Genomic DNA, 18164 nt, shown 5'->3' with positions numbered 1-18164 from the left:
TCTTAAAGAACAATGTAAATTTTTAGATGGCTTTAATATCTGTTGTTTTCAACAGAAGTTTGTAAGTTGACATACTAAGAAGTTTAAACAAATATTACTAAGTGAGATTAGTTTAGAAGTAAACAACGAGATGAGATTCAGTAGTAGGTCATGAAAACTATACTTGGAATATCATTGTTAAACACAAATCTGGTCATGCCATTCTTCTAGAGCATGGTGACTTTTGCCTTGTGGGTAAATTTCAAACTTAGTTTGGCATGGTCTCACCTGTGCCAGTCTCTCTCCACTCTGCTTCTTTTTCTCTAGGTTACGTTAAACCTCTTCAGTTCCCCAAACACCCAAAGTTCTCTTTTCTCTAAATTCTGTATATTGTCTCTCCCCACTTTCTTCCTCCACTTCTTCCTTTACATATCACCTTAACTATGTCATTTTTCTGGATAGACTTCGATGACCAAGCCAGGGTTAGGCATCTCACCTTTGTGCTCCTATAACACCGTGGACCTTATATTAAAGTACTTTCTATAATGTTATAGCATTTTTCACTTATATATATGCCATGCTGGATTGTGAAATTCTAAGGAAAACAGGGACAATAGCTATCCTTGGCGACCTGCCTGGTACGTAGTCAACTCATAGTAAATATTTGTGAAATATTGAAGTGTGTGAATATGTGAATGCATGATGAATGAATGTGAATAATGCCCCATCTTACAAACTATGGTCTCACTTTTTTTACTCAGTTACAATTCCTTGAAAATTAACAAAGCTATCTATAGCAGCATCCCCAGTCCTACCTTTTAGACTTGACAGTTTTATATTACAGTCACTTCTGTTTCATCTGGGGTATTAAAAAAAAAAAAAAAGCTCCAGGGACGCCTGGCTGGCTTAGTTGGTAAACATGCGACTCTTGGGGTGCCTGGGTGGCTCAGTCAGTTAAGCGTCCGACTCTTGACTTCCTCTCAGCTTATGATCTTGTGTTCCTGTGTTCAAGCCCTGCATCAGACACTGTGCTGATGGCACGGAGCCTGCTTGGGATTCTGTCTCCCTCTCTGTCTCTCTGATCCTCCCCTGCTTGCTCTCTCAAAATAACTAAAAATAAGCTTAAAAAAAATAAAAGAACATGCAACTCTTGACTTCAAAGTTGTGAGTTCAAGCCCCTTGTTGGGTGTGGAGCCTACTTAAAAAAAACTCCTCATTAAGAAAAGATTAGAGATTCCTATGTGGACCCTTATTTATGCATGTTTATGTCTAAGTGTAAATTCATGCCAAATTGTTAGTGTAAAAAAACTAATACAAATTGATATTAAAGACAATCACTGGGAGCTGTTAATAAGTATTGGGGTAGCTGGGGCGCCTGGGTAGCTCGTTTGGCTGGGCGGCCGACTACAGCTCAGGTCATGATCTTGCAGTCTGTGAGTTTGAGACCTGCATCGGGCTCTGTGCTGACAGCTCAGAGCCTGGATTCTGTGTCTCTCTTTCTGCCCCTTCCCTGCCTGCTCTCTGTCTCTCTCTCTCTCTCTATCTCAAAAATAATAAACATTAAAAAAAAGTTTAAATAAGTATTGGGTTAGCTGATTTAAAAATATACAGATTTCTTTAGAAACTGAATATTAAAAAAACCCTAAACTCTAGAATTGCTGTTAAAAAAAATGAATTCAAGAAAGTTGGTACCCAATTAGAAATATAATTATTATGAAGTATGATGTTTTCAGTTACTACACAGATTATAAAAATTTCTGTCTTTCAGTATATGTCTGTTGAGTGACTTATTTGCTATGTGTTGATGTAGGCACTTGGGATACATAACTGAACAATGTTAACTTCCTGAATGCTTTAGTAACTAGAAAAAATGGAGCCTAGTATACACATACACAAACATACACGTGTGTTTGTGCATATATGTAAAATATGAATTAATATGTTGTAGATAAGCCTATTTCTCAAACCAGTACTAAAAGATTTTAAGATTATTTAAAGTGAAATAATAAAGTTATTGTGAAAAAAACTAAATGGTGGTAGGATTTGGGAGGAAAAGGGGACTTGTGATTTTAATTTCCTTAAGTATAATAAACAAATACAACTGATCTTGAGCAATAATATACTTGGACTGTGTGGTACACTGTGTTATTTTTCAAAAACCTCTGCTGCTCCTCCCTGGGGAAGCATTATACTGCCCAATCCTGCTGACATCATGCCAGGCCCTAGTTTTGCCTTGGCTAATGAAATATGAGTGGAAATGATTTATGTTTACTTGAGAGCAGAAGCTTTAAGTCAGAACATAGTGTCCTATATTCTCTCTTTTTTCTCTACTATGACAATCAGATCTGAATAGATGCTTCTTCCTCACCCTAAAGTCTGAAATAAGGACGACACGTAAGTTGAACCATAGCCAACCCTTGTTTGACATGTCACATGAGCAAGAAAAAGAAAAGTTTTGTTGTTGAAAGCCATGGAAATTTTATTACTGCAACATAACCTAGCCCAGTGGTTGTCAGACTTGAGCATGCGTTAGAATCATGTGAAGATTTTATTAATACATGGTTGTGCAGGTTTTACAGATTGTTGGGCCTCATACTTAGAGTTTCTGGATTCAGTAGGTCTGGGATGGAGACCAAGAATTTGCATTCCTAACAAGTTACTATCTGATGCTTAGGTGTTCCAGGGACGACACTTTGAGAACCACTGACTTAGCCTTTCCTGACTGATACAGCCTGTTAGTTCATAGTCTTAGATACTTTAATAACTCAATAAATGTTATAGCAACAAAATGCAGAATATTTCCCAACTTCATTATTAAAGAAGTAAACTCCATTAAACCATTCCTTTGGTTTCTGGAGCATGGGTACACAAAATGCCGGAAGAAACCCTAAATTTGATTGCATAGGCCCCGGAGGTCCTGTCTTCATGGCGTTATACCTTGGCAGCCCTGCACCCACCTCCTCAGCACCCCTGAGCCAGCCATCCCAGGCCCCCCCAGGCCTGATCTACTCTCTGGCCACTAGCACCATCCTGCCCAAGGGCCCACCGGCCCCTGCCACTGCTACCCCGGCCCCTACTAGCCCTTTCCCTAGTGCCAGAGGTGGGTGTCGGGTAACCCAGGGTGGACTAAGTTGGGGGACCCAGAAGATGGGCTCCAGACAGGTCTGGCTCAGCAAATGCTCTCCTCTCTATCAGCAGGCTCCATAACCTACAGCTTAGGGGTCCCCAAGGCCCAGCGGCCCACCCCCCAAGTACCCGGAAAGTGGAGGCGGCCATCACAGCATTCAGAGTGGATTAGATAACCATGGAAATTACTATCATATTAGTCAGATTTACATAAAAGTTGCTAAAAATATACAAAGAACAAAGGGAGTTTGAGAAAGAAACAGTCACATCTAATGGTGGGAGAAAATACCGTCCTGATGGACTTAGTAAGGAATTCTCTCAACAAAGGAGGGTGGTTAAAGAGGGCATTGCATATGGAATGGGAGAGGTGAGAAAGTGTGAAATGCATCTGAACATAACTGCTGGCAGAGTTTGCTACTGAGAGACAGATAAAAGGGACAGTGTCCAGATTCTTGGTCTATAACGTGAAACACAATGGAGCTTCAACTCAGTAATGTTTTTGGTAGTCATGTTTGGGATTGAGGTGCTTTGAGAATTTCCGTTGCTGAAGGTGGCAAATTAATACCCAGGGTAGGCCTGAGGACTGTCCAGGAGGTGCAGGAAGACTGCAGTGAATGATAGCTATTGTGACAAGGAAGCGCGTGAGAGAAGCCAGTGTGGAGTCCTGACCAAAGCCCACTCTCAGGCAAGTCAGGTTTAGATAGGAGACATGTGGAAGGGAGGAAATGGAAATTGGTTCCACTTGGAAGAACATTGCTTTCTCCCTTCATTCAGATGATTTGTGGTTTATCTTCTATAGCCCAAGATTGCACTGCTTCTCTGGAGTGTTTCTCCTTCACAGTGAGACCTCAGCAGGCAAAAAGGTAGTTGCCTGGGAGGTAGAATGATTTTACTGTTGTCTGAGGATATCTAGGAACAACTGTTTTCAGGCAGATCACTTAACCTGTCTCTTGGTTTCTTAATCTGTAGAATATAATTCTCCCAAGTTCCAATATTCCATTTTTCTCAGTGCCTTTTGGCCAATAAAATTCCAATATGTGTTAACTTGCCCAATGTCCATTATACATAGCACAAGTTAAGTTCATAGTCTTTGAGATGCATGCAGTAAGCGGCAGTATTTGAAGTGAGTATGTTTCTTTCAGAGTTAGGATTGTCTATAGTGATCAGTTCATCAGAAGATAGTAGTTTTCTAAAAGCTTCTAAAGTGTTCTTTGTGCTCCATTACCTGTAGATGCATATTTTATTTATTTTACATTTGAACCTTGATGTTAAGTATGCATAAACTTATGAAGAAGCATGGCCTAGTATAGCTTCTGATAGTTGCTCATTTTGTTCCAATATGAAAACCAATTGCCATTATTTTAATGACATAGATACTGACATGCGTTTGACAATAAATTAATGTTGATTCAAAGACTCTAAAATTGAAAACATTTCTTTTGATCTTTTTTACAACCATTATAGGAGGGGAAAAATGAAAATACTTGCCAGTCTTGAGGTCTTTAAAAAATAGATTGGTTCAGAATTGTGCTTATAATTAAGTTTAATGTAAATAATTTGTGGTCATAGCAGTGTCTTGATTTTAAGAAGCTTGCTAAGTTTTTCCTTGGATGTATATAAAACACCATTTTGATCTTAAATTTGTTTTTTGCCCCTAGTTAATTTGTCAGATCTAAAAACGTGCCATTTCCTCAGCAACTGCAAACAGGTCTTCCAGGTTAGGTCCAGGACAACTAAAATCTACTCCTTTTACAAGTATTTTAAAGTTTGACTAGTATTGCTATGACTAGTTCCTTTTGAGAGAGAAATTCCTCCTAATTAACATTTCTTGTGGAAACATTCTGAAGGGGATTCTTGGTTCTTTAGCAATTGAAGACATTTTGGAGTATGACCTTCCTTAGTCTGGATTTTAAAGCAAAACCAGTTCCAGCCTCTGCAAGTTTAAGGAGAAATACAATTCTACTGAAGTGGTTACTTTAAGTTTGTATCCAAATGTTTCCAGTTTATACTTAGGACGCACCAGAAAAAAGTGCACAGTAATCATCTGGGGATTTACAATGACACTTGATTACCCCTTAAGTGCCGCCTGCTTCTGCAGCCTTTCTTAGGTTCTTGCGAACAAAGCTAAGCACCAGTGTTCCATTGCATAGGAAATAAGTACTGTAAAGTATTTACCAGAATCAAAAATATTTTTAAAGCACTGGGAGACTTCATTTGTATTTAAGGAAATCCAATTGAAAATTATTTTGTGTTTGGGAAGCAAACAAAATAGTCTTCTTCAAATTTCTTAATTTGTTACTATTCCAATTTAAGATTTTTGTATGATGTCCTTAAGATAGGAACATAACATCAGTTATTTTGTTTTCTTATATAAAATGACATATGCAGTCTGAAACTGAACTCTATTATTCAAGTAATATTAGACCTAAGAGGAAAACGCTGTTGTGTGTATATAAGCAATGTAATGTATTTTAATCGCACACCCTTAGTTCTGAGTAGTAAATTGAAATGCATGCTATGTGATTAGGATGGCGAGGATTTTTTGTTTTTTAAACAAAAATAAAAGGCTGGAATTAATTCTATGTCAATCTTTTTTTTTGATAATTCTTATGATAAACAGGTGTCAGTCAAAATGCTGTAGTTGATCAAGTTTCAATTAGTAAATTATAACTGAGTACTGATAATTATTCAAATTAGGATAATTAATTAGAAAAAGGGGTTTATTCTTGTATGTTAGTTTTTTAAACAAAATAAGAAAATTTTAACTTAAAAAAGAAACTATACAATTTGACAAAGATGATGCAGATGGCCTTAAGAGCAGCCTAGTCCCAGAACTTGCACATCCCTTGTGGAAACATTTAAGTTTTCATTAACACTGAGAAACCACCAAATACATTGGTCCTGCCCAACTCAGCTGAATGGGCTGGACTTGGCATATATCTAGTCAAAAAGGGGAGCGAGAAATAAGAATATACCAAAGCTGCTCAGCCTCTAACATAAATTCTGTTAGTCAACTTACAGGTACCCATATTATAACTTTGTCAGAAAAACGCCAGCTAGGTTCAGAAGTACGTCATTTGTTGCGCTTGTATTGGTTTAGAATATAGGATTTTAAGGTCTTCCAACATTGTACTAAAACATTTCAATAAAATCATGCTACTTTTTCTTTCATTAAAAATGAACTATGTAAACGTGCATAAGTTTCCTTTATAATAAATACAACAGTGAATCACAAATTTGAGGCATTTAAATAGGCATTCTGGTTGCTTTTTGAATTTCAAATTAAACTTTTCAGTTGTATTCATTCCAAAATATACTTATGTTTTTAGTTCCAGTAATTATTAGATAATTAGACAAATCAAAATTTTGAAGATTCAGCTATTGTCTGTAACTATTATTCATAATTAACTTCATGTCATTCTTTTTATACCTTCAGTATGACTGAATTTTAAACATCTGTTTTTAAAAAAATTATTTATTTTATATTTATTTATTTATTATTTCTGAGAGGGAGATGGTGAGTGGGGGAGGAGCAGAGTGAGATAAAGAGAGATCCCAAGCTGGTTCTGTGCTGAGAGCGGAGAGCCCGATGTGGGGCTTGAACTCACAAACTGCGAGATTATGACCTGAGCCAAAGCCAAATGCTCAACCGACTGAGCCACTCAGGCGCCCCGAAGCATTTTCTGTTTTAAATAATTTTATTCACATAAAATAATGCAACTTGTTTTTGATTCTGATTGACTTAGGTGATTATGATATAATCAACACATTATTTTAATAATTATCAATATACTCAACTATTTTAAATTTAATTTATCTTTATTTATTTTTTCCAGTTTTCTAGCATCTTTAATTATGGTATTGCATATGCTACTTTTGTCAAATTAAATAATAATTTAAGGAGATAGATGAAGAAAAAGCCTGGACTAAAATTTGAAGCTGAGCTTACAAAGTACAATAGAGTAATTAAGCTCTTGGACAGCACTACTGATGAAAGAAACTGTGTCATAACTTTTAGTCAAGATTATTTTTATTTATATGACAAACCTACACATAAATTCGCAAATACATTTTTTTTTTTAATAGTCAGAGGTGGTGTATAATTTATCTTTGCTTTCCTCAAGAGATCAACAGTATAGGGGCTCCTGGGTGGCTCGGTCAGTTAAGAGTATGACTTTGGCTGAGGTCATAATCTCACAGTTCATGGATCTCGTGGTTTGTGTATTAGAGTCCCATATCAGGGTTGCTGCTGTCATGCAGAGCCTGCTTGGAATCCTCTGTCTTCCTCTCCCTCTGCCCCTCACCTGCTTGTACTCACGCTTACACGCATTCTTTCTCTCTCTCTCAAAAATAAGTAAACATTAAAAAAAAAAGAGAGATCAGCAGTATAGTGTCTTCTTTATATTAGGTGCTCAATAAATTAATGATTTGTGAGGCAATAAAGATAGAAGATGTAATATTCAAACAATATTTGAGTCTCCTTCTAACCAATTCAGTGATTAAAAATGAACAAAATAACTCTGAAATTGATACTTAATGAGTTTTTTTTTATCATTGTTGTCACCCAATTGTCCATGTTCATTGGGAACATAATTTCAAAAAAATTTAATCTAAACCGTCTGTTTTCATTAGTAATTTTATGCCTTCTGGCAAAACTTTGATAGCAGTATTTATTAGTGAAGTTGACCACTTTGAGTTCACATTCTCTGGCATTGTGTTGGTGAAATAGAGATGAATAACTTTGCACCATTTAATCTTTTTTCTAAGTATTCAAGTACTGATGTTTTAAATTAAACTATTTTTCTAAATCACTAGTAATACAGATTATCTCACCAACATTGAGAATAAAAAAACGTAAAAAAAAAAACAAAAAATCCTTAATTTGTCTTGAGAATACTGGCTGCTATTAATGTTATTACTAATATTTGCTTATTGTTTTTGTAATACTTACTGATGTGGAACTTATTCCTGCCAAGATTCAAAGGGGAATCTTTTCTAATTTTGAAATTCTTCCAAAAATGGTTTACTAGTGACATCTGCTGGTATAATGTGGTAATAAAGATAAAAGTATCTCCTGGAAGTAATTTCATGGAAGTTAAGCATGAAACAAAGAATCTTTGTGGGCAGAATTGTTTTTTTAACTATCGTTTACACTTATAATTGAAAAAAAATTGTGTTTGTGGGCTCCCCTTCACATTGGCATTTGACCAAGTATATTCTAATAACAATAAACTTTAAACTTTCTCATACACTATTTAATTGTAGCCTGAACCTCTATAATTAGTTGTGTCAGCTAAGTTGTTTGATATAGTGCTGCAATTTTTTCCTCCTTCTCTTTCCTGCACATAACATTGCAAATGTAGAGATTCATTAACTATGATGGAGTCATACTAGTTATTTATGTCATTTACATAGGTTAACTGTAATAGAAAAGTCTATGTATACATGCATTATATGCATTATATTTTTATGCACACTCAAAAATAACAACAAGACTTTGTATTAGAGAATGATTTTATTAGAAAGAGAAAGGACTTTGTTTCCCCCCACCCCTTTAGAAGAGATTTTCTGCACTATAAAATATGGAGGAATAAAATATTCTCAGTCCTAGGATATTTTCTCTATTGGCACTTCTCTCCTAGATGATTGTATCTAGTCCTGTGGATTCAAGTTCTGCTTATAAATGAATAGACCTTTTCCTTGAACCCAAACCTGTATAGCAGCTGCTTGCTTCATTAACATTTCCATTTATAGATAACATGAATCTCAAACTTACCATGTCCAAAATAAAACTTTGATTTTCTCCTCAAACCTCTTTCTCCTATAGTCTTCTTCACTTCAGTAAATGGACATTTTATCCTTCTATTTGCTCAAACCCCAAATATTCTACTAATTAGTACATTTTCTCTTTCTCTTGTACTACACATTCAGTCCATCGAGAAATTCTACCAACTCTGCTTTTAAAATGCATTCAGAATCCTCCCACTTGTCTTTACCTCTGCCACTTCATTATCTAGTCAGGCCACAATCATCTTTCCCCTCCTGATTAGCCTCTTTGTTGTTAACTTTGTCTTCCTATTGTTTTCCAACTAGCAGCCAAAGATAATCTTAAAATCTAAGACAGATCTTTGTCACTCTTCTGTTGAGAACCACCCAAAGTTTTCATGGTGCCTAGAGGGCCATACAAGAATTGTAGACCACTCCTTCCCTCCACACTGTTACTGTGACCTCATTTCCTACCACTGCTTCCCTTCCCTGTTCAGCTCTGGCTACAGTAATCTACTTTGCTGTTCTCCTTACATGCCATGAACACTCCTCATCAGGGACTTTGTACTTGCTCTTCCTTCAAGTCAATGCTGTTCCCTCAAAGGCTTCTGATCAAATTATCAAATTTCACCTTCTTGGAGAGGCCCTTCTGGACTACACTACGTAAAATAATAAGGCCTAACTCCCATCTGTTTCTCCTCTTATCCTGCTTTGTTTTTTGCCATAGCAGTTATCACCGCATGACATATTTACTTGTTCTGTCGTACCTTTCCCGGACATAGAGGGTCAGCTGTATGAAAACAGAGATTCTGTATTGTCTACCTTTACATCCTTAAAACTTAAACTTGTGCTTCCTCATAGTAGGCATTCAGTTAATATTTGTTGAGTAAGTCAGTGAACCTTAATACGTGAATGGAGAATGTAATTTGATTTGCATTATAATAACCAAATCCATTAAATAGTGAGGCACCCTTCTAATGGGGTGTTTTGTATAAATCTTTGTGTGTGTATCAGACTTTATACATTTAATTCCAATTACAATAGTGTTTCCTAGTTAGGTTAAAGCTCAGACAATACCCTTGGTATCAAAATTCAGGGAGATATTACTATTTTAAAGATTCTTTTTATGGGAATAATTACTTTTTTGTTCTTTTGACATAGACATCTGACCCTCAATTACATTAACAGACCTTATACACATGAATGGAAAAAAGAATAGCCTCTTTTGAATTCGGGCTAAGACTTTATCAATATGAAGTGCTTCCCACAGGGTTCTGCTGAAAGAACCAAACTTCCATCATAATGAAATTGCAAATTCATTTGTGCATGCCCCCTTTTTTTTTTGAAAGCTACTTTTTGATGTTTGGTCTGCAATTAGATTTATTGTTTAAGGTCACAAATATGCAATCCTGACTAGACCAAGTTGTCAGAATCCTTTATCTATTCAGCATTGCACAAAGATAAATGGCTATCTTTTAACAATAACATACCAAAGCCAAAAATTTGTTCCCCCTTGTATATAATCTTTTAATCAATCTGCCGCTGTTTTCCAGTCAATAGACTCTTAGCCTACCCCTTCACCACCCCACCTATCTAGAAATTGCCCAATTATGGGTTTTAAATTACTGAGAAACACTTTCTTTAGATGGAAAAGGATAAGTTTAAGAATTTTAATGCTACAATTTTCCCATGCACATTTTTAGCTTAACGTATGAATTACTTTGCCTTTACCCTCAGTCCGTGTGGGGTGGATAATTATGTTAGTATGTTCGCTAAATTCTTTGCTTACATTTCTCACTGCTAACATGACCACAAAGTAGATCATGTTGCTTAATTAAAATGAATTCTTAAGTGTTTTAAAAGATCTCTGATCTTTTAAATTAAATTAAATTCTTTTCTGAGATTCTATGTGTCCTCCAGTAAAAATGTATATATTTAAACTTGTTAAGATAGGTTTCTTATATTTTGTGCATTTCCTTTGTGACCTTTCATATAAAAGGCATACTGTGAGAATTGCCCAATTAGATTTGAGGCTGTACATTTTATCCAGGAATATCCAGTGTCTAAAATTAACATACATTAGAGCGTCATTGTATCACCAATCTCTATAGTTTCTCCAAGGGATTTTGATATTAGATACCCAGTAATTCTTTACTTTATCTTTAACTTGATCATAACTTATAAAGCAGGCCATTAAAACTAGTCTAGTAATTTTCCTGTTTTAAAATCTTCTTTAAATATTTTTTGCAGATCTGAGAATCATTTTTTCTTAATTGTCACACAGTTTGAATCTTCCCCCAATTAAAAGGAATACAGTGTTTCAGAAGGAGGTATAAGAGAAAACCATAGCTTTTAATTCAGATGGACTTTTAAATTTTTTTCCTAAATTCGTATTGCTATTTATTTTGTGATCTCTTGGAAGTTGCTGCATTTGGGGGCAGGAGTGGGGGTTCTGCCCAGCTATGGATTAGAGAAATACCTATTCAAAGAGGTGTGATATAATTAAATGAGACAATACACATCAAGGGCCCAAAACAATGCCCAGCAATAGTAAGTACTCAGTAAATATTATTTGGGCTTCTGCACCTGTGCCCTCCCCTCAGCCCCACTGTGTTCCCCAGGATATGTTATCCGTTCCGATTAGGCTCGCTCAGAAGTTAAAACCAGTGAACTAAACTTGAAGCCTTTTTGTGTCTGCCAACTCTTCCTTGCTCCACGTTCACTGAATTATTAAGTAGGGAGAAGTCAGGACCTCGAATTGACCTATTCATAATACCCAGCAGGTGTATGTGGCCTTTTCTTCTCAACAAATTGCTCCCCTGGGGATTGCCTAAAGTGAAACACTCCACTCCAGCCTTCAAAAATGAAGTCCACATGGAGCTCTGAGAAGATATACATAAATCTATCTTCCACCTGCAAATATGAGAGTTGAGCCTTAAATTATGTTAATTTGGCATAGGACATTTTAATCATCCTGTGTAAGATGGCTTGCTTCATTGTTTGTTGCATTTATAGTGCTCAGATCACTGTCCTAAAAGAGTTTCACCTTTTATTTATTTATTTATTTATTTATTTTTAACGTTTATTTATTTTTGAGACAGAGACAGAGCATGAACGGGGGAGGGTCAGAGAGAGGGAGACACAGAATCTGAAACAGGCTCCAGGCTCTGAGCTGTCAGCACAGAGCCCGACGCGGGGCTCGAACTCACGGACCGTGAGATCGTGACCTGAGCCAAAGTCGGCCACTTAACCGACTGTGCCACCCAGGCGCCCCAAGAGTTTCACCTTTTAAAAATAATCTATTTCAGGGGCGCCTGGGTGGCGCAGTCGGTTAAGCATCCGACCTCAGCCAGGTCACGATCTCGTGGTCCGTGAGTTCGAGCCCCGCGTCAGGCTCTGGGCTGATGGCTCGGAGCCTGGAGCCTGTTTCCGATTCTGTGTCTCCCTCTCTCTCTCTGCCCCTTCCCCGTTCATGCTCTGTCTCTCTCTGTCCCAAAAATAAATAAACGTTGAAAAAAAAATTAAAAAAAAATCTATTTCAGAAAAAAATTTTAATAGCTATTTAATATACTACTTTATATCTCAAAACATGTTATCTTAGCATAAAATTTTTTATTGTTCTAGATGCAAAGATGGTTTGAAAGGATTTACATTCTCTGCCCTCAGGTAAGTAACGTATTTTATTTAACTTCATGTTAAGAAAGAATTTGCAAGTTAACTTTTTCAAAAAGTAATACCATTACACATATTATAAGAGATATTTATCTACTCAGTTTTCTAGCCGAAAATAATTGTAGAAGTCACAAAGTCACTTTTGTGATATTTCTTAAAAGAGTAACTTATTAGATTTCTTTTCCCCTAAAACCCAGTCAATCACCAAATACTTTTGGGGCCTATTGTGTGCCTCATATCATTGGATGTTAGAAAAGAATTACAAGAACTCTCTCTTTAAGGAGGTTTGGAAAGACAAAGCTACACATGGACAATGATTGCAAAATTAAATACTGAATTCTGTGGTACCACAGTCTGGACTTCATTTGGGCAGGGCTCATGTCAGACACATTTCGGATTCTTAGCTTCACTAGAGTCACTAGAATCTGCTTTTCACCCTGTAGCCCATCTCTTACCGTAGTTATTGGCAGATGGTAGATAACTGTGGAAACGTTGGTTAGCACCAACATTGTATATTATAGTTCACCAAGCATTTTCACATCGATTAGAAAATTTTAACAACAGTTCTGTGAGATGGGCATTTTTATGCCCACGTGTCATGAAGAAGAAATTGAGGCTTAAGAATGCTTGACTAATTTAATGTTCACACAGTGACTGTATATATATACTTACTTGAAACCTAATGCTCTTCTATTTTGTGTCATAAATGTTGCCTATTTTGTTCTCCTAAGTACATACGGTAGATGCTTAGTGAACATTAACAGTGTAGTATTCATTGTAAGTATAGGAGGGAAAAGAGTGGATTTCAATACTAGAAGATTTATTTTGAAGATCAAATGAGTTAATGCATGAAAAATGTTTAGAACTGTGCATGGCACATAGTGCTCAAGAATTGTTGGCTATTTATTATTATTCTTAAGAAAAAATTTTTTAATGTTTATTTTTAAGAGAGACAGAGACAGAACATGAGCGGGGGGGGGGGTGGGGATGGGGCAGAGAGAGGGAGGAAAACACAGAATCTGAAGCAGGCTCCGGGCTTTGAGCTGTCAGCACAAAGCCCGACGTGGGGCTCAAACCCACGAACCATGAGATCATGACCTGAGCCAAAGATGGACACTTAACTGACTGAGCCACCCAGGCGCTTCCTATTACATTAGTACTCTTATGGGGATAAGCCTTAAAGTGTACTTGAAGGGTAGCTTTAGAGAACTAGAAGGGAAGGGAAGAGCCTTCTGGGTGGAAGGGAATTATGTTAGCAAAAGCATGAAAATTATAAACCTGAAATGTGAAGTAAGAGTGGGAATTTAATTGGCATGAAAAGCTTATATTAGGGATTATAAGGTTTGTTTGTTTTTTTGTTTTGTTTTTGTTTTTGTTGTTTTTTTTAATGATGAATCAAGCAGGGCCACATTATGGAAGACCTGAACAACAACACGAAAAGAAGACAGATTTGAATTTGATAAGATGACCAGTAAGGGCCCACTAAAGGTTTTTGAGCAGGGTAGTTGACATTGTTTCAGAAAGATTAGTCTGGCCACAGTATTTGGGACCTTGTATACAGAAAGAACAAGAAAGAAGAAAGATGAAATGAAAAGGACTGAGATTGGGTGATAGTGGAGGATTAAAGAGAGAGAGGCAAAGTTGAGACGTGCAGTAGAAGAAAATGAAGACCTAATGCCCGATAGTTTCCTTTTTTCTCCTTCCCTCCAATCCTTGATAGGAGCCAAGTGTTGAAAACCTAAGTACCTGACAAAAGGTACTATTAACAGAAAATCAGATGGCATGCAACAAGACTAGTTTGGGAGGGGACAGATTGAGTCCACTGTTTGAATATCTTTGGTTGTGGAAACTCTGTAGTAGCAATAACTAAGTATACACAACAGTGATTTCTTCATATTATATTCTTCATTAAAAAATAATGGGGGCTCCTGGGTGGCTCAGTCAGTTGAGCATTTGACTTTGGCTCAGGTCATGATCTCATGCTTTGTGGGTTCAAGCCCCAGGTCGGGCTCTGTGCTGACAGCTCAGAGCCTGGAGCCTGCTTTGGATTCTGGGTCTCCCTCTCTCTGCCCCTCCCACACTCTCACTCTGTCTCTGTCTCTGTCTCTCAAAAATAAATAAACGTTAAAAAAATTTTTTTTACAGATGATGAAACATTTTAGAAAATAACTTGTTATTGTTGCTGTTGTTGCACTGGTTGTAATGGATTCTGTGTTAAATTGAAAGTTTATAACAAAACCAAAAGTTGGTTTTCGTAAAGAGAAAACTTAGCCTTTTCTCCCGTGTCTCTCCTTAGGCTCCCAGAATCCTTACAAAAACTTAAAATGTGTCAGATATTTTTGTGTCTCTTCTTCAAACCCACTTAAAATGAAGGACTGGGCTGGACTTTTTGTACTTAGAATTTTCTCTGTATTAGAGGAAAATGTTCTGGAAAAAAATGGTTATTACTTATTGCTTAAAGTTTAGTAGAAGTTATGAGAGTAGATAGAAAGAGTCAAGAGTAGAACCAAAGGGGAAGAGCCAGTTCAGGAGCCTTAAGGTATAGTAAGCCTGGATCAACATAGTTTAATACTTACAAGTATATACAGCTTGGTGGTTAAGAACCCAGGATTTAGAGTCAGACAATTCTGATTTCAAATAGTTACTGTTATTGGCTGTGGGTGTGGGCAAGGTTTCATGCTCACTCTCATGGAAATTATGGCACTTAGTTTGTAGTGTTGCTATGAGGGTTAAATGATTTAATATCACTACTGTACCTATCATTTAGTAAATGCTCCAAAAATGCTAATTATTACTATAGTCACTCATTCAATATATATTAATTAAATGTTTACTGTGTGCCAGACACTATACCAGTCATTAGGGTATAATAGCAAAGAAGATGTACAGAGTCTCTCAAGACCCCACAGTTTCACGGGGGACGTAGCCTACTAACAAGGTGCGTCTACTATTGGGGATTTATTGGGACATGATAGCACAAAGGAAGGATCGCTAACTCACTCCAGATTAGGCAGAGACAGCTTCTCTGAGGAAGTTACCTCTAATCTGAGATGGTCAGTCCTGGCTAAAAGAGCAACAGTGTTATGAACAGTGTAAGAGAGATTATTATAACTGTTCCAACGTAGTTTTTATCTTGTTCATAAAGAACAGTAGTACAGATCTTAAATTGTCCATGCACACCCACGAATAAGAACCAAATTCTTTTGGAATAAGAGCTACTTAGACTGCACAACTGCCATCTTGTGGCACACAATCTCATTGCATATCCCTTATGATTTAATAAGCTAGATGTTTTATCAAGTTTGTCCTAACAAACTTGGGTTGCAGTTGATAGTAATAGCTTTTTTTCACCTCTCTTTTCTGAGTGTTTACATTTTCTTACTGTGTTTGTCATAGGTCCCACGTTCCAGAACCTTAGTGTAGTATTATTGATCCCTAGTTTTTGTTTGCATTTCAAGGTATTTCCTGAAAGTTCGGCAAGTAGAGTTCTCTTGGGAAAGCTTAGTTATTCTTTAAAAGAGCAATGACTCTTATAATGAAGGTACAAACAGCAAAAACGAAAACAGATGAAGGATACTGATTGAGGGATATCTAATGGTGGCAACTCTTTCATTTTTTCCCCTCTCTTTTCTTTTCGCATTGTCTTTGGGAAAAAAATAGTCCAGTTTTAATGAGATAAGAATAGTGTCTTCTCCTTGATACTAAATTTCTCCAAAGATAAATAAATAGATTAGGATAACATGGAATTTAAGGTTTTCTAATGAAATTTTGTGAGAATACATGGACTCTTGACTGTTTTATGATCCTCATTCTGCAGCTCCCTCCGTTTCCCTGAGTATTGTTATATGAATTTCTACCACAATGTGGCTATTTTATGACTCAAAGTGATGGGATATAACTTTATACTGAAAAATGAGAAACTCATTCAGTTGTAACTATTAGTAGAATTTAGAGCAAGAATAGAATTTTTGTGATCAATTAGTAGACCCAAGTAAATATTTCACTTGCTTCTTTGAAAAAACTTTAAGGTGTGTAATATCTTTAAAAAGTGGTGACTTAAGTTAAAACAGTGTGTCATAAAAGCTCTATGCTATATTTTACTTGGTTAATTTGATTTTAAAATACCTGCATTGTTGAGAGTTTAGGAAGATGGTGGAGTAGGAGGACCCTGAGCTCACCTCATCCCATGTTTACAACTAGATATCATCCACATCTGTGTAAAATAACAGAAAGCAATCCAACTACTGACAGAACAAACTCCATAACTAAATGTAGAGAAGAAGCCACATTTAGGAAATTAGGAAGGGCAGAAACAGTGGTTGGGAGCTGCCCACAGAAGGGAGGGAACTGTGGGTGCAGAGAGGTCAAAGAAACGGTCTTGCTGTCTCACACTTGGGAGCCCAAACTGGGAAGATGACTCCCCATAACATCTGGCTTTGAAAATCAGAGGGGCTGAATTCTATGGGTTTGTACAACTAGCAGGATTTAGAGCCTGGGGCTTAAAAAGTCAGCTGACTCAGTGCTGGGCAAGATGGGAGGGTGAGTGATAGCTGGGTCTTGCCCTTAAAAAGACCATAGACAACCTAGAAGCTACAGTTTGCACAGTGCCTGGGACAAATGGGAGGGAGGAAGGTCTCCTTGTAGTGATTTCAAGTGTGTTGGGGGACTTCTCTGAGAACAAAGGAGCTGTCAGGCACCATTTTCCTCATCTGCCCCACAGCATAAACACAGGGCCACCTGTGGGAGGTGTTGCACAGACACTTGCTATCTAACCTGCTAGCGATGTGCCTTGCCCATGTGTTCTCCTGAAGACTGGCCCACTCCAAGCCTGCTGGCCTCAGTCCTGGGCTCTGTGTAGATTTTGCTAACACCACCATCCGACCTCTGAGCCATCCTGCAGTGCCGCCTCCTCAGAGCTTGCAGCCAGAGTCTCGCTAACACCACAGATAGCAAGCAAAGGCCACATCAGGCACAGAGTTGTAAAGACGTCTGGACTAAAAGAAAGTGACTCAGACACAACAGCAGGACACAAGCAACACAAACAGGAGATTCCCCTGAAGCACCAGGTTCTGGTGAACAGGGGACACTGCATTGTAAGGCCCTACAGGACCTCTTTTTCATAAAGGCACTACCTTCCAGAGTAGAAGATGTAGCTGACTTTCTTAACACAGACAAACCAACACAGAGTGATAGACAAAGTGAGGAAACAGAGGAATATGTTCCAAATGAAAAACAGGACAAAATCACAGCAGGAGATTAAGTAAAACAAAAATAATATGCTTGATAGAAAATTTGAAGTAATGACCATAAAGATACTCACTGGACTTCACAAAAGGGTAAGGGACATCAATGAGACCCTTGCCAAAGAGCTAAAAAGTAACATATCAGAGATGAAGAACTTAATAAATGAAATTAAAAATACAAGAGATGGAATAAATAGTAGGCTGTAGAAAGCAGAGGAGCCTATAAGTGACCTGGAGGATAGAGTAATGGAAAGCAATCGAGATGAATAGGTGAGAGACAAGTAAATACTGTATGAGACTAGACTTAGAAAATTCAGTGACTCCATCAAGTGTAATAGCATTCACAGTATAGGGATCTCAGAAGGAAAAGAGAGAAAG

General features: G+C 37.2%; 1 protein-coding gene across 5 annotated transcripts in view; it reads left to right on the top strand.

Annotated features, from left to right (window-relative positions):
• The window catches only part of TMEM135 (transmembrane protein 135), a 449569-nt gene that overhangs the window by 295309 nt on the left and 136096 nt on the right, over positions 1-18164 (top strand). For all 5 annotated transcript variants that reach the window (XR_007156343.1, XM_047878352.1, XM_047878354.1 and 2 more), the window contains one exon: positions 12496-12537. Coding sequence is in view for 4 of the 5 variants with exons in the window: in XM_047878352.1 (XP_047734308.1) it covers positions 12496-12537 (42 nt within the window). In the remaining variant the exon portion in view is untranslated. The remainder of the gene's footprint in view (positions 1-12495; positions 12538-18164) is intronic.

This window comes from Prionailurus viverrinus, chromosome D1 (genome assembly GCF_022837055.1).
Source record: "Prionailurus viverrinus isolate Anna chromosome D1, UM_Priviv_1.0, whole genome shotgun sequence".
Taxonomy (NCBI): Eukaryota; Metazoa; Chordata; class Mammalia; order Carnivora; family Felidae; genus Prionailurus; species Prionailurus viverrinus.
This window is presented reverse-complemented; position numbering and strand designations above follow the sequence as displayed.